The 25,037-nt window shown below is 65.7% G+C and overlaps 2 protein-coding genes across 8 annotated transcripts; one reads left to right on the top strand and one right to left on the bottom strand.

Annotated features, from left to right (window-relative positions):
* The first annotated feature begins 9,503 nt into the window (after positions 1–9,503).
* SOHLH1 (spermatogenesis and oogenesis specific basic helix-loop-helix 1) lies at positions 9,504–14,038 on the top strand. Of its 3 annotated transcripts, none has more exons than XM_023243388.2 (8): positions 9,504–9,599; positions 9,798–9,899; positions 10,314–10,464; positions 10,830–10,951; positions 11,037–11,122; positions 12,407–12,593; positions 13,084–13,154; positions 13,702–14,038. In XM_023243388.2, the coding sequence occupies exons 1-8, from the start codon at positions 9,559–9,561 to the stop codon at positions 13,917–13,919; spliced, it is 978 nt and encodes a 325-aa protein (XP_023099156.2). In that variant the 5' UTR covers positions 9,504–9,558; the 3' UTR covers positions 13,920–14,038. The 3 variants fall into 3 exon arrangements, with proteins under 3 accessions (XP_023099156.2, XP_044899372.1, XP_023099155.2); XM_045043437.1 differs by having other exon boundaries at positions 9,522–9,599; positions 9,816–9,899; XM_023243387.2 differs by lacking the exon at positions 9,504–9,599 and having other exon boundaries at positions 9,678–9,899.
* Positions 14,039–17,590: 3,552 nt separating this feature from the next.
* Positions 17,591–25,035, bottom strand: LOC109493595 (uterocalin-like). 5 transcript variants are annotated; one of them, XM_045043443.1, is made up of 8 exons: positions 24,618–25,035; positions 23,541–23,810; positions 21,072–21,205; positions 20,752–20,825; positions 20,289–20,387; positions 19,939–20,098; positions 18,637–18,738; positions 17,602–18,549 (listed from the first exon to the last, which is right to left on the bottom strand). In XM_045043443.1, the coding sequence occupies exons 3-8, from the start codon at positions 21,131–21,133 to the stop codon at positions 18,498–18,500; spliced, it is 549 nt and encodes a 182-aa protein (XP_044899378.1). In that variant the 5' UTR covers positions 21,134–21,205; positions 23,541–23,810; positions 24,618–25,035; the 3' UTR covers positions 17,602–18,497. The 5 variants fall into 5 exon arrangements, with proteins under 5 accessions (XP_044899376.1, XP_044899377.1, XP_044899378.1 ...); XM_045043438.1 differs by lacking the exons at positions 23,541–23,810; positions 24,618–25,035 and adding an exon at positions 21,318–23,188 and having other exon boundaries at positions 17,603–18,549; XM_045043439.1 differs by lacking the exons at positions 23,541–23,810; positions 24,618–25,035 and adding an exon at positions 21,348–23,188 and having other exon boundaries at positions 17,603–18,549.
* Between the last annotated feature and the right edge of the window lie 2 nt (positions 25,036–25,037).

The following is a 25,037-nucleotide window of genomic DNA, read 5'->3' as shown; positions in this document are numbered from 1 at the left end:
CAAGATGTTCAGCATAATACCTGGCCCAAGAGGGCTCAGTCAGCATCGGCTTTTAACGCTGGGCCGTTGAACAACATTTGGCCACGTTCCACTGGATAAAGGCTCTGATCCCAAGTGTCAAGTTCCTGGGATGGCCAAGTCCCCATCCAGCCCTCTCCAGGTCAGCTGGAGGCCCCTCTGGGGAGTTCCAATTTGTGCCGCTGACCTACGGGATCCAGCGGGAGAGGCCGAGGATGAGGCAGGAAGTGCACAGCCTGGCGCGCACGAAGGGAAGTCCCCTGGGCAGTCTGGTGCACACGCAGTCACATGCCCCCACCCCGTGGGAGGGAGAGCCATGGCTGAGTGCCAGCGGCACGCCTGGCACTGTGGCCGCAGGACAGTGGCACGGGATCCCGGGAACAAGCTGGGTGAAGCCAGGACTCACGATTCCTGTACTCTGAGTTGAGCACTTGTGGGCTCATGGAGTCTGAGCAGCCACACGAGGTCCTGAAGCTTAGGAGAGGCCCCGGGCGCTGGGAAGCCAGGCTGGGCTGATGCTGCAGCCGTCCCGAGTACCAGATGTGCCGGTGCTGGCTGCCTTCGGGTGGTGAGAGCCAGGACTCTGTGCCTCTCTGTCCCTCTCACTACCACCCCCTTGGTGCTCAAGGGGTCAGTCAGCAAGACCTCAGGAAGGCAAACAGGCAAGGACACGCTCCTCCCACCGAAGGCACCGGGAGCTTTCACACTAGCATTCTGCCCCCTCGGTCAACCCGATGCCCAAGCACAGAAGGGTTGCTCTCCCTGGTCCCCAAGGCCGGCCCGAACGCGTCACTGGAATCACACGCGCACAGAACCAACACTGACGTCGGGCGACGTCCCTTATGGCTCTAAGTACAAACAGCCCAAAGAAACCGTCGGCGGGTGGGACCCGGTGGTGTGTTAACGCTGCATTGCCGAAATACAATATGGAGCAAAACTTATCTTAAAAAAGGGCGATATGCTTCGTCATTCTAAGAAACTCGAGGGGGAAATCCAGCGGGATCATACCGGTAGACGCAAATAAAGCACTTGCTACCGTTCAAGATCCGCTGATAAATTAAATGCAAGAAAACACCTTCTTAATAACCAACAAGAGAAGGAATCTTCCAGAAACCTAGGCCAACATCATATCTGTGAAAGAGGGTTGCCATTCCCTGGGACGTGAGTCTGCCCACCGTGATGGGCGTCACGGCCGCCACACGAGACAGAGAGAGGAAGGAGAGCCATGAACACCGACAACTCAGCTCTGATTGCGGCCGGCGTGACCGCTCACCTAGAAGACCCGAGGGAACCGACTGAAAGCTGTTAGAAGAGACGAGAGAGCTTCAGTGAGCGAGCCCCACCTGAGCGCACCCTAGGAGCCAGGGCAGAAGCAGGAGCACAGCAGACTCACCTCGGGAAGACCCGCTCCCGCAGCCGTGCAAACCCCACGCCCCGAGCTGCCCTTGCCACGAAGCTCACAGGGCCACCGGGGAGACCGCGGGGTGCCCAGACACTGGCTGGAAGCTGTCACTACCGGCACGAGGAGGTCATGGCGCCCACAGCTCAGCAGTCCGTTCTCCAGACAAAAGGCCAGAGGCGATCGGCTCCCATCAGCACACACCGTCGTTTTCTCAGAACGCGACACATTGTTTTCAAAACTCAAACTGAAAAACACACACGTGACGATAGCCAAGACGCGCCTGCCGCCATCACCACCAAGCGCCACAGCCACGGGACGCGTAGGCTTTGGCACAAGGGTGGACACACGGCAGGGACCTGAGGGCGCGGGAGGGGTGGTGGGCACCACGTGCCCCCCACCGCGCTGACGGGACGGGAGGCGCGTGCCTGGCCTGGGCGGGGCTGACACCCACCTACTCAGAGGCTACGCTGCGGCTAGCGCCGGCCCCCACCTCGCGGCCCCCACCTCGCAAAAGCCTGGGAGAGAAACAGGGGGAAGCCATCTGGCATCAGGAAGGCATCTGATGTGCAGAGACCCGAGCATGGAAAGGAACAGAGCCAAGGACAAGGACAGAACAGCGCTCAACAGGGAGAAGGCGCCTGCGGGGATGACCACGGTCAGGTCCCCCCAAGAATGTCTGCAGGTCTCGTAGAAAAGACACAGCGGCAAAGGATGGGCGAGCGGCAGGTCCAAGAACTCGCACGCCAGCCGGCGCGGACGAGGAAAAGCTTCCCGCCTCGCCGGTCACCGGGGAGCAGGGGGGGAGCGCGCTCACGTGCTGGTGGCCACGTGTGGTCTGGGAAGGCCCAGAGCAGGGAGGGCGTGGATCCGGCCTCAGGGTCCGTGTCTGCCGGACAGACACGAGAGGAGCCGCGGGGAGCCTCGCGTGGTCTGAGAAGTAACAGCAGGGCTGGCCCACCCACAGCCAATACCCGCATACCCTCACCTGTGCCAAAGCCCGCCCGGGCCCAGGTTTCCACCCCCCCAGCCTCAGGACGCTGCCACCAACAGTCCGAACACCCAGTGACTCAGGACAGTTCTGTGCTATGAACGGGCCAATCTGTGTGACCCAGCACGGAACCACACTTTGCGGGGTCCCGTGTCAAAATCCAAGCACGGCACCACTCCAAAGGACCCTTCTGGAGAGGAAGTTTCCTCTGGGCACTCATGGACTGTCCCCACTGCACAGTGACCTCAGTTTGGGGGTGACGGCAGGGGAGAAAGGCCATGTGTCGCCCAAGGTGCCACGTGAGAAGACCATCAGCCTCGTCACTGGGGGCCAGGAGGCCAGGGGACCACGCCCACCACCGGCGTCCCCAGGCCAGAACCACAGTCTCCCAGCCCTCTCGTCCTGGGCCCACCTCTGGGCAGGCCACTGGGGAGGTGCCCCCATCTCCTCAGGCCGGGCGTGTGGCATCCTGGGAAAACAGTTTGTCTCCCTACATGCTGGCAGTGCTGAAACTGGCCAGCCCGTGGCCTGCGGTCACTGAGGGGACTCGGTCCCTCTCCTAAGAGGTGTCCCTCAAGGTCCACACTCAGTCCTAAATTCCCAAGGAGCCTGGAGAGCCACGTTTGCAGAGGAATTGGGGACGGGGGTGCGTGTGTGCACGTGTGCGCACAGATGTACATACGCATGCGTGTGCGAGCATGTCTGTGCACACGGGCACGTAGGCGAGCACACGCGTGCGCTCGCCCTCGCGCGTCCCCGCTCAGCATGCAGGCGAGTCCGGAAGACAGTGCAGCATCACCGGGGTGGGGGGGCAGCGGAGAGCGGGCCTGGCGCCCAGTGGAAGCGGAAAGCAGCCTGTCTGCTGACCACAACAGAAACGCTAAGTGCTTCCTTTGCACAATAATTAAAAAGCCAGAGCCATTCGAGCTGCTCAGCAGCCCTCGTTCAGGCGTCTCCGGGGAGCGTCCTCCCGCCCCTCAGGGGAAGGGACTCTGAGTCCACACTGTGGCAGCCACTGGCCACCATCTCCCAGATGCATCAGGTTCCAAGGTGACAGCTGAGAACCCGTCGTTGAGCTGGATTCAAACTGGAGAATCATCAGAACGGACGCTTTGGAGTGGGGTTCTCGTGCACCCATCAAACCCGTGTTCCAGGAAGGGGATGGTAGCGGTGTGGGCGCAGGGCCGGCCCCCCCCACCTTCCCCGAGCCCCACCCCGACGACGTAGGGGAGGCAGAAGCCACAGGGATTTGCAGTTCTCGCCCCGCCCACCTGGGCTGGGACCTAAGGCTCAGGAAAGCCCCCTGTTGCACACCCCAAAGACGCGCATGTCTGGGTCACCCACTGCCCGGGTCTGTGTCCCCACCGCAAGGCCCAGGACTCAGTCCCCAGGTGCCCACGACCCTTGGCTGGTCCTGCTGACGAGCTGCACCCCATCCTATGGCTGAAGACGCCCAAGTCCCTCCCCTTCCGGCTGGACACACGGTGGCTGCTTAGAGGTGCAGCTGGGGGCAGCCGGAGCCGGCATGGAGGTGGGGGGCCCTTGGGAGCCTGCCAGGACAGACGGCGTCCCCTCCGTCACAGCAGGGCACGGGGGCTCCACTGGGAGGAGACTGCCCTGTCCGGCATGCCACGCCCCTACTCAGCCCTCCGAGAACCGCACCAGCTCCCCATGCTGGCCGCACCAAATGGCTCTGAAGGCTGGCATGGCCTGCAGAGGTGCTGCGGGCCTTATGTGGAAACGGAAGCCCAGGTGGGATGTCACCTGCCCACACGTGACACCTTCTACCTGGCAGATCTTGGCCTTAGAGCCTCGTGCTCCCGGTGTCCAGACAGCTCAAGTTGGTGGCTTCCCCGTCCTCTGACCTCCGGCACCTGCCAACACGTCCGGGGTCACATCCCTACCAGCACCCTGAGGCGTCCCACAAGGGCTCCACACCAGGCTATCGGCCTCTCCAGGACCCCAGGCCCCTGCATGCCCAAAGCCGGTGCAAACCCCCAGCTGTGACCAAGGTCTCCACAGGGGCGGTCAGGAGAACGGTAGAGAAGTTGTTCAACTTCCCCGAGCCTTGCTGCCCCCACAATCTACAGGGTCAGGGAGGACCTCTTCGGGCCACTGGGTCCCCCTGGGTCCTCAGCCGCTGGCCCCGAGACCACGGGTGCCGCAGCCACAGCGCAGTGGCCGGCCTCCCTGCCTCGCCCAGCACAGTGATTCTGGATGCCCCACGAGGGGGCTGAGCTCGACCTGCCCTCCGACCCCAGCTTCCCGCCGTGGCCACGATGGCAGAAACGTGGTTCCACGTTCTGTCTCGGCGTGGCGGCTCCAGCTGCTCGGCAGGGATGACGCCAACAAGAGGAACATACCAGAGCCACTGGGACTTGTTTCTGCCACGGGGCAGGCAGCTGGCCCACTGTCACACACTGGTTGGGTCCCAGCCACAGCCCCTTCCCTCGCTGCCCAGCAGCCCAGAGCTGGGTCCCCAGGGGCTCCCGGACCCCCTCCGCTAGCCAGGAGACGGTGGCTGCCCTTCCTGACGAGCGCCAGCCGAGGTCCCCGGCAGGGAGTCTCTGATTAAGTCACCGTAAACACGTGGGGCAACGTCACAGGCCGACAAGAGCTGGCACCGGGGGTGGCTGGCGTGTCCAAAGCTCCAGACCTCACTGCCCCACACAGAACAGGCCAGAGTGACCGCACGGCGGATCCCTGAGCACGCCTGTGGAAGGTCCAACCAAACCGCACGGCGGACTTGTCTGGAAGGCCTCTCCAGAGGTCCTGGCCCAGGGACCAGGCCGGGTCCTGCCTCCACCCCTTGCAAACATTGTAAGCTCTCCAGTAGCTAGTACAGGCCTCACGCCCCAAGGCAAGGCCCCTGGCTCATGTCCATGCTCCAGAGGAGAAAAAGATTTTGGGTCAGTGTGGGCGGCCTCATCTACACACACACACACACACACACACACACACACACACACACGCACACGCACACACACACACATGCACACACACGCACACACACACACGCACGCGTGCACGCACACTAAAGAATTCCCAAGACGACTTTAAAAATACCTGTGTGATCAGAGGCTGCTCCTGGGCCAACACCCATCTTGGGGCCCCACCCAGAGACTCGCGCACACCCCATCGCCCCCCTCTCCAGCCCCGGGCAGGGGCAGGGCCCTCCTGCACACTCCGGGTGCCCCCACCCCGTCCAGCACAGCGCTCCTACGCGGAACGCAGGGGTGCGCACGGGGGCGCGTCACAGTCAGGTACACGCCCTTCCCGCCCGTGGTCTGGACACGCTCAGGCAGACCCCCCCCCCTCCATTTCAGAAAACCGGGGGGCTTGTCTGGGAGGAGAACACAAGCACCGCCGCCCCCTGGAGGCAGGAGTCACCCGGGAACAGCCCACAAAACCCTGCGTCCTCGGGGAGCCCAAAGAGAAGCCTCAGGAAGGAATCTGCACTCGGTCACTGACCCTCCGTAGGGAGGGGAAGTCAAGTGACAGAGTCCGGCGTCGGCCACACCGTGACTATCCCGAGTAACTCCACGGGCTGCTGAGACCCGGGCAGGTGGACAAGCTGGCTGGGGGACTCAGAGGCTGAGGTCCAGCTGGACGTGTGGACACACGGTCACACCCACGGACCTGCACTCTGACACAGAGCCCCAGGTGGGTCCCCCCACCTCTGCTCCCCTTTCCACTCACCCCTGTCTTTCTGAGCTGCTGCTGTAGACTCTCCTGGCCAAAAACAGAGCTCCGAGGTCCTCCCAGTCCCCGGACAGGGAGGCCACCCCCGTGCCGGCCAGGCCTGGGCTGTGCCTCGGGCCCTGAGAACCTTTCCCACAGGGCCTGGGCCACTTCCTGCTCCCTCATGCGCTGCTCCCTAATATGGGCCTAGAGGGCGGGCCGAGACCTCCGGCCAGGCATGCACCCTGGCAGGACGTCATCCCCAGCTCTCTGTGCCCTCTGCCATCGGGGCTCGCAGGGTGCCAAACCAGTCCCTGGGGTCAGTGGGGGGGAGGGGCAGGGCTGCGGGGAACCGGCAGTTTGGGGAAAGGCCAGCGGGCTCTGAGCAGAAGGCCAGCACCGGCCTGCCCTGGGGCAAGCCCGGCCCTCCCTAGGCCCCTGCCCCCTCCATAACAACTGTCACCTGCGTGGCAGCGACATCTGCACCCGGGGAAGGAACAGGGTAAGAAAGGCAGTGCCCAGGGATCTTCGGGGGCGGCTAGGACCTGGGGCCCCGCCCCCCGGGGACAGGCACAGGGCCCAGACAGGGGTCCAGGCACCAAGGTAGAGGTTCCTGCAGCCCAGAGAGCCAGGAACCCTTCCCAGGTCCCCAAGTGCTTGACCCGCCGGCCTGGGGGCTGCCCCCGCCAGCAGCAGGCAAGGGTGTCCCACCGCCCTCACCTCTGCAGGAAACCCCAGCGTCGTTATTAGGATCACCCAGCACCTTTCAGGACAGAGCCCGCCCAAGCTCCAGGGAAGGAGGAAACCCGGGCCACCAGACTCCAGAGCTGCCCCTGCGGTCAAACCTAGTGCAGGAACCGGCGTCGCAGAAGTCCCCCCCACCCCCACCAGACCCCCCTCATTTGCCCGGAGAAAGGTCTCCCCTCTCCCAGCCGAGGACAGCCTCCCTAACCTCACGGTCTTGGCCTCAGACGCTCCCGCTCCAGCCCAGGCGAATTACACTCCCTCGCCCAGCCTGACCTTCCCTGGGGGGGGGGGGGGGGGGTCCTCACATGGCTTCCTTTTCCCTGGTGGGGGTGAGTCTTCACCCTTCTCTGGGGGGCTTCCCATCCGGCCTGACCTTCCCCCCGGCATGCCTGCCCCTGGTTTGGGACACAAGCGGGTCAGGTCTGTTTTCCTTCCTGGGCTCCGCCAGAGCTCCAGTCACCTGGATGGACAGGACATGTGGCATCCCGGGACACTGCTCAGGGAAAGGTGGCCCCGCACGACTGACTCCCAGGTCACCTAGAAGCCAGGTCAGCAGGCCCTCTTCTCACAGGGGTGAGCAAATGGAAACGCCCAAAAGGGAAACGACAAGCCAAAAATACCAAGCCATTAAAAGCCCAAATCCCTGCCCTTTTGTGCGACACAGCCCACCTGCCTCCCACACGCAGTCAGGGCCCTGGAACACCCGCTTCCACGTGGAGTGCCCTGGCCCCTGTGCCCGCCGCCACCCCCTCGCGGGAGCACCCCAGTGGGCCCTTCCTGCAGGCTGGGTGGAGGGGGGGCTGGGAGGCTGGCGCAGCCCGGCTCCCGGCGCCCCGGAGCTGCTCGGAGCCCCACACCCAAAAATGGCCGCACTGGGGGCACCTGCGCGCCAAGGGGGCAGACAGACAGACGCCGGCCCCAGGCACCTGCCGGTCACCGGAGTAAGTGCCGCGGAGGCTGGTCCTGTGGGGCGCTCCTGTTCCCTGTGGTGCGGGGGAGGGCGCTCATGGGTGCGCTCATGGGCACCTGGGGTGTGGGGCTCTGGGAGATGAGGGGCCCCGGGCACGCGGTTGTGGGGTGCGAGCGGCCTGGGAGGGGGCGCTGGCGGGGACTAGGTTCCCTCCGCCTGGGGAGAGGCGCATCGGCCCTACCTGGGGGCGCATCGGCCGTCGTCGAACACGAAGGTCCGGTTGGTGTGGCCCCCGCCGCGCGCCGCTGGCCGCGCCCCCCTGTACGAGCCCCCCGAGCTGCGCGCTCCGTCGGGGAACGGCATGCGGGGCGGCGGCGGCTCGGATGCGGAGCCCAGGGAGAAGCTTCTTTGCTTTATCCCGAAACACAACACTTTTCTCTCTCCGAGCCGAGAAAAAAAAGCCTGTTCCAGGGTCGGGGTTCGGGCGCCAGGCCGGGTGCGCCCCCTGCCGGCTGCGCCGGGAACCGCGGCGGCTGAGGGCCAGGCGGGGACGCAGCTGGCTGGGCCCCTCCCCACCCCGGGACCCGCCCCCATCGCGGCGCTCGGAGCCGTCCCAACCGCGAGGGACAGGAGGGGGCACTTCGGGGGCCAGAGAACCCCAAGCGCGCCGCAGGGTCGCTCGGTCCTGGGAGGAGGGCTCCGTCCTACCAACAGACCCTCGTTCAGCGACTTCCGCCAGCTCACCCCTGGAGGTCCAGCAAGAGGAGCAGGCGGACCGAGCTCTCCAGAGACCCGCAGGCCCCTGGGGAATGAGCTGAGGGGTGGGGAGAATCCAGGGCCCAGGGCAGGCAGAAGGCACAGGCGTGGCAAGGGGCTGGGATGGGGCAGGCGCTGGGGTGCCGGGGAAGGCGCAGCGGGGGGAGGTGACGTCAGGGTGGGCTCGGAGCTGTCAGGATGCCCCCTGGCTCCTGGGTGGGTGATGACACTTCATTTAGGTGGAGCGCCCTGCAAGAGGGGGCAGGCACACGCGGACTGTAGACCGGCTGGCCCCCAGCAGCAGGTGGGGACCCTCCAACCTGTCCCTAACCGACCCCTGAGCCCCGCACGTCTTGGTGAGCAGTTCTCAGACCAGCCTCCCCCCGTCCTCTGGGAACCCCCCTACCTGGGCCTCACGGTCTCCCCTGGGTCCCCGGGCCGCATAATGTTCCAGAAACTCTCATCTCCTCCTCCCCCCACACCTGTGCCTGTCCCTGCCTCAGGTAACACCCACTGCTCTGTAGGGGAGTCCAACCTGCCACCTCTGGCCTCCTGACACCGGGCCCACGTCCAGCCTGGGCTCCTGCCGGTTCCTGCTTGGGGCGCCAGCCGCCCAGCCCTGTCCCGAAAATCACCGCTTCTGCCCTCCTGCCCCTCCCTTCCCACAGTGGCCATTTACCCGCGCCTTCCTCCACGGTCAGGCTCCTCGAGGGCATCACGCTTCCCTGTAGACAGAGCCCAGCTGGAGGCTGGCACCCAGGGAGGCCACACCCGAGTGGGAGGTGGGCCGACCCCCCGGAAGAGGAGGGAGGACCGCTCAGCCCGGGCCACACGTCGGCCCTGGAGCGGGCAGATCCAGACCACCACTTTCTGGCAGCTTCCGGCGGGAGAAACTTGAGGGTCCGGGGCGAGTGGGGGGGGTGGGGCAGAGCACGCGTCTGGGCGGGGCCGGCGGGCACACGTGAGTGGGCGGGGCTGGCGGGACGCACACGTGGGGCGGCGCGTGGGGGTCCCGGGGCGGCGCGCGCGCGAGGAAGCTTCGGTGCAGCCGCGGTCATGGCGTCCCGAGGAGCTGAGCCAGGCGCTGGGGGGTGCGGGTGAGGAACTGGGGAGCTGGAGGGGGTCAAGGGTGCTGGGCGGGGGGGGACCCAATGCGAGTGGACTGTGCTGCAGGTCCCCCCACCCGGCGAGGCCCGTGGGGCAGGCCCTATGGGGGGAAGGCGGGGCTCCCGGAGGACGGCCACCACGGCGTTCTGGGGTTCACGGAGCTCGGCGCCCCGGTGTCTCCCGGGCAGCGGCTCTTCCCCATCCAGTGCCCAGGGCTGCCGCGAAGACAAGGCGCCCGAGCGTGCGGGCTCCGGCCTCCCGCGGAACGTGCTCAGCGAGCGGGAGCGTAGGTGAGCGGCGCTGGGGGAGGAGGGGCCGGGCTGCTGGGGGGGGGGGGGGATGGGGGAGGGGAGTGGGCGTCGGGCGTCTGACCTGCGGCCCTGTGGGGGTTATAGGCCGCTGGGACAGGGTTTGCGGGGTCTGTGCAGTAAGGGGACCGTGACTGGTGCCCGCGGTGAACAAGAAGCCCCAAGGGAGCGGGGGTTCCCGGGGTCACCAATGCAGTCCCCCTCCACCCCCCCCCCCCACCCCGCCCCGCTTTGACCTGAGCTGTGGGCGTCTGGAGGTTGTGCACTTGGGATCTCTGGCGCTGGTGGTCTAGGGCACAAGCACAGCCTCTTTTTTGGAGAGTTAACGGGGCGGGGCGGGGGGGGGGGGTCCGAGGCCGGGTGGGCTGACGGTGGTTGTTGCTTGTCCGCAAGCAGGAAGCGGATCTCTGTGAGCTGTGAGCGCCTGCGGGCCCTGCTGCCCCGCTTTGATGGCCGGCGGGAGGACATGGCCTCGGTGCTGGAGATGTCGGTGCAGTTCCTGCGGCTGGCCGGCGGCCTGGTGCCCAGCCAGGAGCCGCCCACCGCCGTGAGTGTGGGTCCCCCGTCCGCACCCACGGCTGCCGGTCGCCTCCGCCCAGGGGGGCGGCTCTGACCTGCTGGCCTCCCCCGTGCCCTGTGCCGCGCACCCCGGGCGGCCGTGATCTTGGCAGGCGTCGCCCTGTCTGTGCCGGTTCCACCTCCACGAGTGAGGCGGGCGTCCCAGGGCACGAGCTCTGTCGTCACTTAAGTCCCTTATGCGTGCCTCCACCTGCTCTGTGTTTCCGGTCTGGCGTCTGCTCTCGGGCTGACCCCCTTGACCCCAGCGGGGTGGCGGGTGACAGGGAACGGCGGGCTGTTCCCTCCCGTTTGTTGCCTGACCGTCGTCGGGTGTCACGTCTGTGCCAATTCTAGGCTCTCGCTCCGTCCAAGGAGACGTGGCACAAGTGGCAGAGGGACGTGTTGCAGCTGGCCCTGTCAAGTCCGACCTCAGCAGGGGCGCCAGACTCCGGGATGGCGGCGCCTGGCGTGACCGTGTGAGTGTCCCCCGTGTGGCTGGGTAGCCCGTCGGGGCAGCAGACACAGCCTGTTCAGGGCTCTCTCTCTGTTTTTGTCCTTTAGGCCCCAGGCTGCGACCGCAGGTGTGGCCGAGGGCGAGGCCCCGCTGGGGGCGGCCGAGGTGCTGGACGGGCCGCCAGCCCTCCCCGGTGAGCAGGAGTACAGGGCAGGGTCTGTTCCTGAGCGGGGCGTGGACGTTTAATGTCGGTTCTCTCGGGACCCTCTTGTCGGGGGGAAGCCTCGGAGACCCCACGCTGCCTTCGGCCGCGGTACAGACCTCAGGACAAGGGTTGCCGGGAGGGGCGGGTGTGAGGGCTCAGGTGCCCCAGACGGGTCAGCCACGAGTGGTGGTGGTTCTCTGTCAGCTTGTCTGCTGGGGAGCAGGGTCCAAGCTAGCGGGTCTCTGAACTTGTTTCTGCTCCCCAAGGATGGCCCCCCTGCCCCTCCTCCGCCCTGGGCCTCTAGGGGTCCCTGGGTCCCCCAGGAAACTTGTTGGCCCCTGTCATGGCCAGCTCTCTGGAGCGGCCCCCACACTGCCCTGCTCTCCTCGATGCCTTTTTTTTTTTAAAAACCTTTATTCATTTTGAGAGAGAGACAGAGTGCAAGCAGGGGAGGGGCGGAGAGAGGGGGACACCGGATCTGAGGCAGGCTCCAGGCCCTGAGCCGTCAGCACATACCCCGACGCGGGGCTTGAACTCACAAACTGTGAGATCATGACCTGAGCTGAAGTCAGACGCTTAACTGACTGAGCCACCCAGGGGCGACCCCCCCTTCCCCCCGCCGCCCCGCTCTTTGTCCCCCTCAGTGCCTTTTCGATCGTTTTTTCTGTATGGAGTGAGAGTCATCAGCCTTGCGCGGGGCCTTTGTTCTCTGGTGCTGTGCCGGCCAAGCCTGCAGGCACCTCTGATGACGTCTCTCTCGTGCTGGACCCCGCACCCCAGCTATTTGTGGCTTCTTGGACACGGGTGCTGGTGATTGCCCTGTGCCAGAGTCCCCGAGTGCCGCAGGAGGGGAGGCTGTGTCTTCCGGTTCCCGGAACGTGCCTGTCGAGGAGGGGAGGGGGCTTGCTGTGAACAGGGCTGGCGGCAGAGCCGGGGCCACAGGCAGGGCGTGAGGGTGCAGAGGTGACGCGGCAAGGGGGCTAGGTCTGAGGGTGGAGGCCGGGGTCAAGGATTGCGGGCAGGTGGGGGTAGGGCCCCAGATCTGAGCTCCAAGGGCCTGGCCTGAGGTCAGCGGTGTCTCCTCCTAGGAGCTCCCCTGGCCCCAGGTGCATAGCCCTGCGGCCCTGGGCGTCTGTCCTTGGGGGTCTGTCTGCCTCCTGCTCCCGAGCTCCTTGTGTCCCCGTGCAGGGTGTGGTGGGTGGGGGCTGGGGCCTTTAGGGGAGGGCTGCGCCCACATGGGGAAGGCCGACACACGCCTGCCCTCTCTTGTAGAGCCTTGCAGCCTGGTGACCCGGCCCCCAGACCCAAGTCTCTCCAAGGCCCTGAGGTCGCCTCCACCCTGGCCTCCCCGCTCCTGGCAGCCACCCTCCCCTCTGGTGAGCAAAGAGGCTCAGAGCTGCCGGGGCCAGGCTGGGCCCCTGATGGAGGGGGCCGACTCTTCCATGACACTGGACACCAGGTGGGTGCCCTGGTGGGCGTGCGCACCAGCCCCACGCACCGCCTCCTGGCCCTGCCCGCGCTCTGCCCGCCCCTGCCCCTGGGAAGTTCGCACCCCTCCCTCTCTGTCTGCCGGGGCCACAGCTGCCAGCCCGGGCCTGTTTGAGCCAGACGCTGCCGCGTGGCTCTCTGATGCGTTTCCGAAAACGTTGTCGTGTTCCCAGTCCGTCTGTGTTTCGGCTGATAGTAAACGAGTTTGTGTTTTGTTGAGCGTGCACCAGCTGGGGCGTGGGAAGGGAGCGTGGCAGAGGCTGGAGAGAAACCAGCAGAGGCAGCGGGGTGGGCCAGTCTGTCCCCAGCGTGCAGGCTCGGGGTCTAGCGGGGAAGGGGGGGCACCCAGTTCATCTTAAACCTGAAGCCACCTTTGAGGGCACACACCTTTGTCTCGAGGCTGGAGGACCGGGTCCACCTGGGACCATTCGGTCAGGGTGCGTTCTTCCGGCCTCGTTCAGGTCTGCGTCCGGATGTGATGTGGAAGATGGGGCGTCCTTCCTGCTGAGCGCCAGTCCCGACTGGTGGCTGGGTGAGTGGGGATGCGCCACCTGGGCCGCCACTTGCCCTGATCAGGGACAGGCCTCGAGGTCTCAGGCGGTCTGGACGAGGGGCTGGGCGGGTGGCTGGGATTAAGAGGAGACGCGCTCGAGCTCGGGGTGCGGGGCAGTATCGGGGTCCCAGTATTTGTCTCTTGCTCCTTGCTGGTGGTTGTCGGGGTCGCTGGGGTGGGGAGCGTAAGGTGGCGAGCATACGCGTGGGGCTGGTTGTGTGTTACCCGCGATTCGGGATCTGTGCCCTTTCTGCACGCGACGTCCTCACAAAGGTGTCTGGACGTGGAATGAGTCTGTAAGATTCATCGTCGTGGGAGACGCCTGCCTTGTTCTGGGCTGGTGGGTTCGCCCGGGTCTCAGGGGGGACCAGCGTGTGTGGGCCCACTCACCCCACACGGCCCTCGGGCGCCAAGGGCTTCCAAGGCGGGCAGGACAGACGGGCAGAGCTGGGCCTCTCCGCACCTTGACCTTGCCACGTGCACCCCAGGTACCCAGGCTGACGTGTCCCGTCTCTGACGTTTCCAGGGTCTCTGGAGGGCAGAGGCGCCAGCGTCCCTTCTCGGAGCATGGCCAGGAGCAGCCTGCTGGACAGGGCAGAGCCCAGCTTCCTGACAGACATCGGGCCCGGCTCCCAGGAGCTCCCAGACGGCCCCCTGGAACCCTGGGGCTCGGACGCCGGCTGCCCCAGCCTGGCCCTGCGGGATGAGGTGGACAGCATCTTCCCCGACTTCTTTCCCTGCTAGGCGGTGGGGAGGGGGTCAGTGCCACACGTGCCCGTGTCGCGTGCCGGGTGGCTCATCCCGGGTTCGGGGGGCGGCAGGGCCGGCTGCGTATTAAAGGCGGTGCTTCTCCGGAAACCAGAGCTCCTAGAGCTTCGCCTCTCTGTAATCGGTGCGATTCACTGGGCAGATGGCACCACTTCCACTCAGAGCGCGGGCACCTGCCTGGGGCTTTGCTCCTGCGAAGGTCTTGGCCTTGAGAAGTCCCTGAATAGCCCTGCAGTCTGAGGAGGGCTCCCGAGGACTGGGACTTCTGTGCTCCGGGCCTGCTCCCCGGAGAGGTGGGCGGGGACCCCACTTGTCACGCCTGTGAGTGCCCTCTGCCCTGGCCAGGGCGCCCTGAGGAAAGGGCCGGTTTCCGTCTTCGAGGTGGGGACCTCTGCACTCCTCACACGGGGTGGGGCGTTGGGGGGCCCGGTGCAGAGGTCACCTGGCAGGTCCCAGCGCCGTCCCAGCTGCCCCTGACCTCTGGGGCCCGGGGAATGGCTGGGTTACTGGCAGGGGCGTCCCGGGCCCCCGTGGTCTCGTGCGGCAGACCCTACCCGGCGTGACCGTGAGCCACGGCAAAGGCAGGTGCCGGTCTCTGAGCCAAGCTGGCTGGGGTCTCACCGCACTGCTCCTGCTCACCTCCTTCCGGAGACGCTGGGCTCCACGCCCCCCGTGGAGAGTGCTCGGGGGCCTCAGGGCCGTCTACCGTCCGGGAGGGTGGGTTCTCCCGTGGTCTCGAGCCCTCTGCTCAGGCTGTTTACCTCACCCCTGCGTGTGTCTTTGTCTCTGCGGCTGGAAAGTTCCATTCGTTCTGTCCGTGAGTGGCCGCAGACAACGCTGATGAGCGCTGGCGTGGGATGGAGGCGAGCTGGAGGGGACCACGGCCTGGGAGCCGTTGCCCCAGGGCACAGTTCTCAGGACCTCCCTGGTTGTTGCGTACGTGCGTACATGCGTGTTTGTATGCGTGCAGCACGGGGTGGGGCACTGCGGGTGCCCTGTCCTCACCCTCTGCACCCTGAGCACAGCACCGGTGACTCTGCCGGCTGCCTGCGGAGTCAGGGCGAAGCAAGCACCCGGGCCCTGCACCTGTGTCTCCCGTTCCCTGAGCCCAGAGGGGGACCCCGGGGTAGAATTGTTGAGCCCCGCCCCTCCCACCTGGGAGCAGGTTGGTCTCCGCGGGGCCGGTTGCAGGCTCCGTGGAAAACCCCAGGTGATGCTGGGCAGGCTGACCTAGAACAGTCCTGCCCGGAGCCCTGGGCGGCCCAGCCGTGCCCTGTACTGACCTCAGGTCGGCACCAACAAGGGAGATGGGGAGTTCGACTGAGGTGCCGGGAACAGAGATGATACCCTGCCCCACCGCCAGGCCTTGCCTGGGAGGATGGGGCCCTATCTCGGGTGGCAGCCTCCCCATCTTGGGCCTGTGGGGGGGGTGCCCTGGAGCCACTGTCGGGAATGATCCTGAGGCCCAGTCGGGCTCGTGGACTTGCTCCCAGCACCCCCAGTGGGACCAGAGGGGCCTGGAACCAGCATTCAACTCTGCCCTGGCCGTGTGATCCCACGGCCTCTGCCCTGCAGGCCCCGGCAGTGTGGGCATAGAGCCCCGTCCCTGAGCTGGCTGGGGCCTGGCCTCCCTCCGATGGACGGTGACACCCGGGGGGGTGGCAGGTGGGGCCCCGCTGGCACGGACCCCCGGTGAGCTGGAGGAGAGCAGGGCTGCCGCACGGCCTGGTGGGGGCTTGGCTGGGGCTGGAAGGAGCCTCAGGTTTCAGGGAGCAGCTTTTGTCCCCACCCTCCCCCTCTCCAGCCCTTGGTGGTGGTGACTGCCGTTGCACGTGTTCAAGAGGAGCAGCGGAAAACTGTTAGGCTGGTGATTCCGGGCTGGTGGTTCCGGGCTTGTTTTCTGGATTTGGGGGAGGGGGCAGCGCTCGGCACAACCTCCCCTCCAGCTCTCAAGGTGACTTGTTTCCCTCCTCACCACCCCTGCTGGGAGGGCCTGTGTGCCTGCAGGTAGGACACACAGAAGGGACACGGCTCAGCAGGACCCCAGCCACCCTCAGGCCGAGCACTTTGGATGGGGACATTTTGGAGGGACTGTGCCCACAGCTGGGGTTTGGTGCCCATCAGCCTTTGGGCTGAGAGCTGACTGTTCGTTCCTGTCGTCCCACCCTCCCTGAGCCCTGCCCCTCCGGCAGCCCTCTCTCCTCTCTGTCCTCCTGCCCTCCCCACCGCCCCTCCTCCTGCCCTGCCTGCTGCCCCTCCCCTGCTTGGATCTCCTGGTCACCGGGGGTCACTGTGAATGGGGGGAGGGTCGTCACTGTGAGCTGGCATCTTGGTCAGGGTGCTCGGTGCTGCCTGGTGGTTGTGTGTAACCCACAGCAGTGTAACCCTGAGGATACGCAGATCCTGCCCCAGAGCCCCAGGGTGGGGGTGCTGGGCCGGGGGCTCTGCTCCTGGGGAGGGGTCACAGTCCCGGGGCCCCCTTCGCCCCCAGGCTCCCATCCGATCTTGGCAGGAGGGCCATGTTCTCCGTCCCCCACCCCAGGTGCTCAGTGGAGGCAGAGGAGGTCCTCCCGAGACCCCTGCTTGACTGGCCCGGCCTCACTGTCCCCCATGTCATACACCTCAGGGAGCCAGAAACCAGCTCGGTGCCGTTCCGTGCCTGCCGTTGGTCCCTTGACAGCCAGGACACCTTGTCATCCCCCAGCAGGCCCGGCTGTCCCCCAGCCCATCCCCTGAGCACAGCAGGGTGCTCACGGCAGGAAAGGGGCCCCCAGGCCTGCTCACAGCCAGGGCAGCAGTCCTGAGGTCCACGCCTCTTGCTCAGAGGGTGATGGGACAGGTCCCTTTGCCCACATCGCTCCCCTCTCCCCCCCCTCCCCCGGGTGTGCTGGCAGGGCTTTTGAGCTGGCGATGGGGGCGAGATGCCCTGGGCCTGTCCTAGAGGAAAGCGGGAGGCAGGGCTGGGGGCTTCGGGGTGAGAGACTTTGCTAGAGCAAGGAGGAGCAGGGAGACGGGGCACCCCCACCCAGTCTGTGATCCGCACAGGCGTCGCAGGGTGGGCCTGGCCTCGGCCCCAGGCTGAGGGCTAGCGGCAGAAAGGACGCAGAGGCGGGACACGGGAACAGCCGGGGGCCCGGGGGGCCGCTGAGAGGGCAGCCGCCCGATGGCAGGGGTGGGGTGGGAGTGAGGAGGTGACTCCACTTTTGGCTCTTGCTGGAAGAATGAACTGGAAGGAAGCGGCCCTGGGCGGATGCAGGTGGGAGCGTGGCCTTCTGATGGAGGAGGCTAGGGTGGGCCCCCGAGGGGTGGGGAGGCCCCCTGGGTGCTGGGGTGTGGCCTGGAGGCCTCATTCCAGCAGCAGGGGTTGGGGCCCCCTCTTCCGATGGGACGAAGGTCCCCTCCGTCCAGGCTGGTGCAGGTGCGGCACAGCAAGCCTGTCCCTGAGACCCCTCCTCCAGGGACCCCTGGCCTGGGACACGGTGGGCTTGATGTGTGGCTCAGGCGGTGGCCCTGGGGAGGACGGGGGCTTGGCCGCTGTGGGGCAGGGCGCTCCCCACGGCTGGGCTCCAGGGCAGGGGAACCTGGGACACCTAGGTGACCACCCCAGGGGCTGTGGGTGGGCACCTGCCAGGCTCTGACGACACCGGGAGGAGTGAGGTGCGGTTAGTGACTGTCCGTGCTGCGCCCGGGGTCTCGGCCACCGTCATTTAACAGAGACACAAGCATGTGGCCAGAAGGGGTCTCTAAGCTGGGTCCGCTTGGAAGCAAGGGATCGACCTAGGTTGTGTCTACTGGCTGCCTCTGCCCCCGTGAGACTTGCTCCCGACCCCACGACGTGGCCACGGAGTCTGGCCCCACGACGTGGCCACGGAGTCTGGCCCCGTCGCCTCCCGGCATCCTGTGCCGTCATCCTGGCACCCTGGGGAACCCCTAGCGGCCTCCCCCCACTGTGTGGACGTGAGGGTCCCCACCTCTCTGCCCCCGGCAGCCCTGGCCCCCTGTGGCCACCAGCCAGAGCACCCCCACAGAGCACACTCAGTCAGGGGGCAGGTGTTTATTGGGCACGCCAGGAAAGGTCTCCAGGAACGGGGGCCTGGGGGAGGGGAGCGGTGGAAGGGCTCCTCCGGTGGACTGTGAACTTCTAGTCCTTCGACGGGATGGTACCGGTGTGGGAGACGCTCATGTGAGCAAGAGGGGCGGCGTGGGTCTGGGGGGGTGGGGGACCGATGGGGCAGATCCTGTCCCCCGGTCTCCTTCTGCAGACTGGCCCCGAGCCTCGCAGCAGGCCCCCCAGCGCCCCAGGCCCCCACAGCCTTTGGGGGACTCTGTGGGCATCCCCAGGCCGGCACTGCCCCCACAGTCTTCAGGGGACCCCGTGGGCATCCCTGCTCCGGGTCCTGGCCGTGGCCCTGGCGGCTGGAGTCTCCCCGAGCTGCCAGCCCATAGCCACACCCTGCCGCTGGCATGGTAGGTGGTCGGTGCCCGTGGAGCAGCACTTGCCGTGTCACCCGGCCGCGAGGGGCCCCCACACCGCAGCCCCTGCAGGGTCAGAGCTCACTCACCCGGGCCCAGCACCCTCTCTACGGTCGGGCGAGCAGGCAGCGGTCTGTGGCAGGAGGGGCACGGGTGCTGAGTGGCGGTCCACGCTGAGCCCCTGCGGCCTCCCGAGGCCGGGCTGGGGGTGGGCGCTTACCGGTCTGGGTCAGGCTGATGATGTCGGTCAGGCCGGTCCCGTGGCTCCGGCAGTAACTCTTGAACGTGTGCAGGATGTCCCAGCCCGCGGTGGGGGTCCTGCCTGCAGACAGAGCGTCGGGCTGTTCCTCCCCAAGGCCGTTCGGGATAACGGGCCTCGGGTTCTGGGAGCTTGGAGGCGGCCTGGGATTTTCAGGGTGCGGGTGGGGCCGTGGGGACAGGAGCTGCCGTGACCGGGGTGGCCGGGCTGCCCGGCGGCTCCGGGTCAGGCCGGAGCGGAGGTGAGGGCCCCACGGAGCCACCCCCGACCCTCGGGTGGGGTCCGGCCCATCATCTGTGCCCCGGCCCTTGCCGTCCCCACGCAGTGATTCCTTGGTGTTCGTCACGTCGGGACGGAGGGCCAGTGTCTGACGGACATCTGCGGGTGTCGGGGTCCCTAGGCTTGTTTAAAGGCGAGTGAGTCGACGTAGCCGTGTTTGGAAGGTACCGTGGAACACCCACGAAGGTGCACCCAAGCCACGTGCTCCGCGACCACAGCCCCAAAACTGACCCCCACAAAGCTGAAGCAAACAGCCCTGGGCCCCGGGCTGCTGGCTGGTGGGGGCAGCTGCGGTGCTGAGGCCGCGGGGGCTGGCCGCTACCAGTCGCCCTCCCCGAACGGTCTCTGCCCCGGGGAGAACCGGTCTGTGCCCCCATGGCAGCTCCCACGTGCTGAGTGCTGAGCCAGAAGTCGGCCTGGGTGCAGCCCGGGGCTCCTGGACGCTTGCACCTCGTGGGCCAGCACAAGAGGCCTGGGGGCCCAAGGCAGGACTGTCAGCCTGCATGTTTACTAAATACGGTCATCTCAGCGCTCCCTGCAACAGGCTGGACTGGGTCCCCTGAAAGGTGCGGTCAGGTCTGTCCCCGGGACTTGGGAACGGGATCTGGTTTAGAAGCAGGTGTGGCTAAGGGTCGGGATGAGGAGACGCTGGGTGCAGGATGCGCCCGAAAGCCAACGACCAGTGTCCTTAAGGGAAAGGGAAGGGAGGTCTGAGAATGGAGAAGCCTCGTGGAGGCTCAGGGTGACGAGACCACAGGTCAGGACGTTCTCATCTTCGCCTCCGGAACCCCCGTGACCAGTGAAGTCCGACCCACGGCCCTTAACCGTGGGCCCGTGGGAGGTCACCTGTCTCCTAAACACGCTTTCCCGAGCCACGTGTCCCAACCCTCCCGCGTCACAGAGAAGACGCGCTCCACACCCAGACCCCAAGGCCTCTGATGACAGCAGGGAGGCGTCACAGCCCACGGGCCACCGTCTGCTAACCTGCTCTTGTGGGACACCGTGTCCCCGGTGGTACAGGCAGTGGCCCTGGTGGCCTCAGGTACAGCGTGGGGGCCACCGGCCACTGCAGGGTCTCTCTGCTTGTAGGCAGGAGTGGATGCAAGGATGGGGTCGCTCAAGACTTTCCTTTCCGTTCTTGATGCTAAAGGTCAAGGGAACTTCCGTGAACTGCTGACGTGTGTGTGGGTCTCCCCTGTTCGTCTAACACCCGATCGCCGTCCTGTTCCCCCGTGGCCTCATGGCAGCCGACCCCCACCCCCCGGCTCCTGCCGGCGGGGGCAGGAGTTCGCCCTGCCCTGGCGGGGGGCGGTTTCTGGGTGGCGGGCACTCACTGAGGAGGTCCACCATCACCGTCTTCTTCCTGTGCCTCCTGTTGTGGACACAGAAGGTGACAAAGCGGTGGGGATCCGCCTTCTCCATGAAGACAGCATCTGTGAATCCGGGGGGTGGGCGGGAGGCAGGGGTGCGGAGTTCTCCACCAGGCGGGAGCCGGACCCTGGGAGCCCTCCTGTCCCTTTACGGCCATTGACAACTTGGTGCTCATGACCAGTCAGTCCCCAGGAGGGGGCAGGGCCGGGTGCAGGCTTCCCGCCCTTCCCGGACACCCCTGCCAGCTCACCCCACCCGCCCGCTGCCTAGAGGGCCCGAGGGGTGCCGCGGCCCAAGGGGTGCCACAGCCCATGGGTCCCTCCTGTGAGGCGGCGTCCTGGCCGGCGAGCTCCTGGCCATTCTCTGCCCGGGAGTCCCCGGGGCTCCCCACTCCCGGGCTGGACGAGGCTGCTGGTTCGTACTTACGTTTCAGCACGTACTGAAACTTCCTTCTCGTCTTACTTGCCATCAGTACAATTGGGATACACCTACCCTTTACCCTGGGAGAGGATGACAAGGCCCCCTGGAACCCGGCATGCAGAAGGCGTGGTGTCCGTGGAGCCCCTCGGTGGCGCTGGGTGGGGCTTGGCCATGCTGGCCACTGGACACATGTGTCCCGTCCCAGGGCAGCGAGCCCTAGCCCTGCCTTGTGCGACTGCTGACCTTGGTGTCCCTGTACCCCACGGGGCCTGGCACGGGACCCTGGACCTCGGCCCCGTCTGGCACCCTCTTCCCAGACTTCTTACCTTCTGTGGACGTGGAACTGCATGGCCTTGAAGGTCACGTGGGTCTTGTGGATGAAGAACATCGTGTCTGAGTCCGTCCTTAGGAGTTTCGGTTCATTGGATGCTCGTGCTATCGAGAACCAATTGCCATTGACCTGCCGAGGAGAGCAGAGGGGGCCGTGCTGGTGCGGGGTGGCGGGGCGGGGGGCGACCCTCCCTCCAGAGGGAGCCCTGAACTGGCCCCTTTCCCGCTGCCCCCAGCCGCACCCCCCGACTCCTGATGCCTGCACTGGCTACCAGATTCTCAGTGAAGTTGGGGTCCTGGGGGCCCATGTGCAGGGCCTGGGGGCCACCGAGCAGGGTGAGCACGAGTGCCAGCCTCAGGACGTTCATGGTGAGGCGGGAGTAGCCGACGGAAGAGAGGTGTCCGGAGCCTGTGGCCGTGGCCCTTTTGTCCCCTCCCGGGAGAGGGTTCCGGGCCACGTGGTGGGCCGTCACAGGCTCCCTCCCGCTCCCCACAATGACCCTCTATTTGTCACGGCCACCGCCAACAATGCCACTTGGCCGCCAGGCTCTGCCCCCTCGGTGCTGGCAGTCCTGCCGTTTCCAGAACAACAGGGCCCGCCTGGGCCGCTTCCAGGATCCGTGCGTTCCCGCTGAGCGCCGGACCTCCGGCCATCGAGGCTGACGCACGGCCCCGGGTGGCCGGGAGGTCTCCTCCGACAGCCTCCCATGCATCGGAGCGGCTTGCTTACGGTGTCCGGGCACTTGGCAGGGGGTCTGAGGAAGCTTGCGCCCGGGGCCGGACCTCGCCGTGCTGTGAGACGGCCTGGGCTGCCAGTACCTCTCCTGGATCGGCCCATTTGGGCAGAGCAAGGGGAGGCCTAAGTCCCGGGGTAACGGGAGTGGGGTAGGGGCAGCGGGCGGGAGTCAGAGGAACCCCGTCTCCACCGCAGTCCTGTCCTGAGCCTCCCCCTGCGGGGTGACCTGAGCTCGGCTGAATTCTGAATTCGTCCTCAGGGACCCCCAGGGCCCGCGGGAGCAGAGCAGGCCCAGTGCACGAGCGGGTGGCCGTGTCCCCATGGGCTGGGGACACTCAGGTTCTCTGAGCCCCGGAGTGCCGCCCACTTGTGGGCCGCCGGACTCCTTGCGCGTGCTCCCGTGAGCGCCCTCACCCCCCTCCCTCCTGCCAGGCGCCCACACCCCCAGCAAGGCCCGGACTCTGTGCTCTCTCCCCACACCCATCCTCACATCCCCGTGGCCTGCTCCCCTCACAGTGTGACACCTCAATGTCAAAGCCTGACGAGGACAATGACGAGAAAGGAAAAATCACAGGTCACACGCATAAAAGTTCAGGGGCCCCAAATACACGTAAGATGAACCCAGCAGTATAGGAAAATTACGGTGTATTGAGGCCTAGTGAGTTTAACCCCGCTAGCTTGGTTCAGCCATCGGGAATCAACGCATTTCACGTTGAGAGCGGAGGGAAAAATCGTACGATCATCGTATTTGCTGCAGAAAACACATTTGGTGAAATTCAACAACTATTCGTGATAGTAACTCCTACCGCCCTAGACACAAAAGGGAACTAATCTGTTTAAAGGGAGATCGTTACACCGTAAGAGACTCTTAAATACAGAGAACACGCTGGGGGCTGCTGGCGGGGTGGGGGGTGGGGGGATGGGCTGGACGGGTGAGGGGCGTTGCGGAGGGCGCCTTTGGGATGAGCACCGGGTGTTGTACGTAGGGGTGAATCACCGGGTTCTCCCGAAACCACTGTTATGCCGTACGTTAACTGACGTGGATTTAGGTAAAATTGAAAACTTAAAACCCAAACAGGCAGACTGCCCCGGTCCTGCCTCAGGGAAGGTGGAAAGCGTCTTTCTAGGACCGAGGACGGTAGGCGCCGGCGGTCCCCACCGCCACGAGCAGGTGCCGGCCCTTCCAGTAAAGGGGGGGACGAAGCCGTGCGGAGAGACTGGTGTCACGTGTGGGTGAGGCCGTGGGTGGGTGTGCAGTTATGCGAAGAGCGTCACCGGTAGCTGAGTCTGTCGCGCTGCTGAATTTGGAAAGGCGTGTGTGAGCGACCGCGGGACCGGCACAGAAGGAGCTGTTTCTGTGCCCGAGAGCGCACGGTTCTTCTAACGCTTGTTACTTGTTTTGGGGGGGGGGGGAGAGAGACGAGTAGGGCAGGGGGAGGGGCAGAGAGAGGGAGACAGAGTCCCAAGCCGGCTCCACACGGTCAGCACAGAGCCCTGAGGTCACGACCTGAGCCAAAGTCAAGAGTCGGCAGCTCACCCGACTGACCGCCCCCCGCCCCCAGACACCCCTGTGAACGAGGCGAGATGAGGAGGGTGAAGAGAGTTTGCGACTCAGTAAAACACAAAAGTCGAGTAGCCGGAAATGAATCCAACAGGAAAAGCGTGCAGACGTTCTGCCCAGAAAACTATGAACTGGTATGGAGACGCTCAGACTAAATAAACGCTGTACCTCGCACGCGGGTCCGAGGTCCCGATGCGTCGACGTGCGCGCTCCCTCCCTTCCGGCGGACGGATCCCGGTCGGAATTCCAGCCGGATGTGTGTCACGTGCAGCTTTAGCAGCCGGCCCCAAGTTTCCCGGAGGCTCCCTAGGTTCGGTTGGTGGGGTCTGTCCCGGAAGACTTGTGTTCTCGCTGCGAAGTCTGCCTTTAGGGCCGCTGTGCTGATGGGAGTGTCTGCGCACAGACCGTCCCGTGTGGGCCTTTCTGTAGCGGGTGGCCCTGCAGAGAAGCGCGGGAAGAGACGGTCTGCCCAGCACGCGGCGCCGGGGCAGCTGGCCGCCGCAAGGACCAGAAGGACCGCGAGCCCACCCTCCGCCCACGCAGACAACATCCCGCAGTGCGCCCAGCGGCACCCCGCCCCAGAGCTGGGTTCGGGTTCTGCGTCCGGGACCTCAGCGTGTGACCTCGTGTACGTTGGGGCTTTTCGAGTTTAATCAAGTTAGGAGGACGGCACTGGGGGCTGCACCCAGTGTGGACGAGGCCTTCATAAAGCGGGGAGGTCTGGACACACACACTCGGAGGAAGGTGTGAGGACCGCCGGGGACGGAGGACGGAGCAGAGGTCGGGGCTGTGGCCAGCATCCAGGCCGTGTAGGCAGCCCCAGAGCCGGGAGGGGCCGGAAGGTCCATTCTTCCCTCGGAGCCTCCAGAGTGAGTGTGGCCCTGTGACCGCTGATGGGATCTTGCGGCTATGTGACACCCATGCAGCAGGATGGGGTCAAGTGACAGCGGGAACAGGTAGAACCCCCAAAGGGGCAACGGCAGAGAGCTCAGGGAAGGGACCGTCGCCCGGCTGTGGAGGGTGAGGCCAGGCCACCCCGGGGAGCTGGTCGCACCCTGGGCCCCGGGGGAGCCTCGGGGAGGACGCAGCACCCCAGAGGACGGAGCAGGGCGGGGGGTCAACGGCCCAAACCTTGAAGAAGTGTTCAACTCCACCGGTACCCCAAGAAATGAAAATTATACTGAGACTCCAGACCCCCCCCCAGCCCCCTAACGCCCCAGAATGGCTAGAAATAAAACGACGCACTGGTCATGACGAGGAAGGATTTTCTAGGGGAGATGTCAATTGGTCCCAGGACCTTGGAGAGCCAGGTGCATCGCCCGCAAAGCCCCTGGACGTGGCGGGAGCTCTGCCAGGTACGTCCCCACAGAGCTTGTTGCATCCACACGACTCGTGAAACAGAATGCTACGGGCACCAGTGACAGTCACAACAAAGTTTATGACAACGAGAGGCAAGGCCGACCGATTGGGACCAACACTCTTGATAAGAGTGCACCCGGAACACCCAGGGTACAGAGTTTTTAAAGCCGATCACATTTTATCATTATCTGGGCACACAACAGAGAAACAGTTCCCAGATGAGTCAGAAACAGTTATCGAATGAGGTGATTATTTTAGACTTTCTGCCGCTAAGTTGCAACCAGTGGATCTCCTTGACCTTGTCTC

The sequence above is a fragment of the Felis catus genome, chromosome D4 (assembly GCF_018350175.1).
Source record: "Felis catus isolate Fca126 chromosome D4, F.catus_Fca126_mat1.0, whole genome shotgun sequence".
NCBI classification, from domain to species: domain Eukaryota; kingdom Metazoa; phylum Chordata; class Mammalia; order Carnivora; family Felidae; genus Felis; species Felis catus.
The sequence above is the reverse complement of the archived record's forward strand: the minus strand, read 5'-3'. Positions and strand labels throughout refer to the sequence as shown.

Coding starts and splice junctions, on each gene's coding strand:
- SOHLH1 (XM_023243387.2), top strand. CDS start 9,712: ATGGGGGGAAGGCGGGGCTCCCGGAGGACGGCCACCACGGCGTTCTGG. Junction 9,900..10,313: donor CTCAGCGAGCGGGAGCGTAG/GTGAGCGGCGCT, acceptor GTCCGCAAGCAG/GAAGCGGATCTCTGTGAGCT. Junction 13,155..13,701: donor CAGTCCCGACTGGTGGCTGG/GTGAGTGGGGAT, acceptor TGACGTTTCCAG/GGTCTCTGGAGGGCAGAGGC.
- LOC109493595 (XM_045043438.1), bottom strand. CDS start 21,443: ATGAACGTCCTGAGGCTGGCACTCGTGCTCACCCTGCTCGGTGGCCCC. Junction 21,206..21,317: donor CAGGCATCAGGAGTCGGGGG/GTGCGGCTGGGG, acceptor TCTCCTCGGCAG/GTCAATGGCAATTGGTTCTC. Junction 20,388..20,751: donor GTTTCAGTACGTGCTGAAAC/GTAAGTACGAAC, acceptor CCGGATTCACAG/ATGCTGTCTTCATGGAGAAG.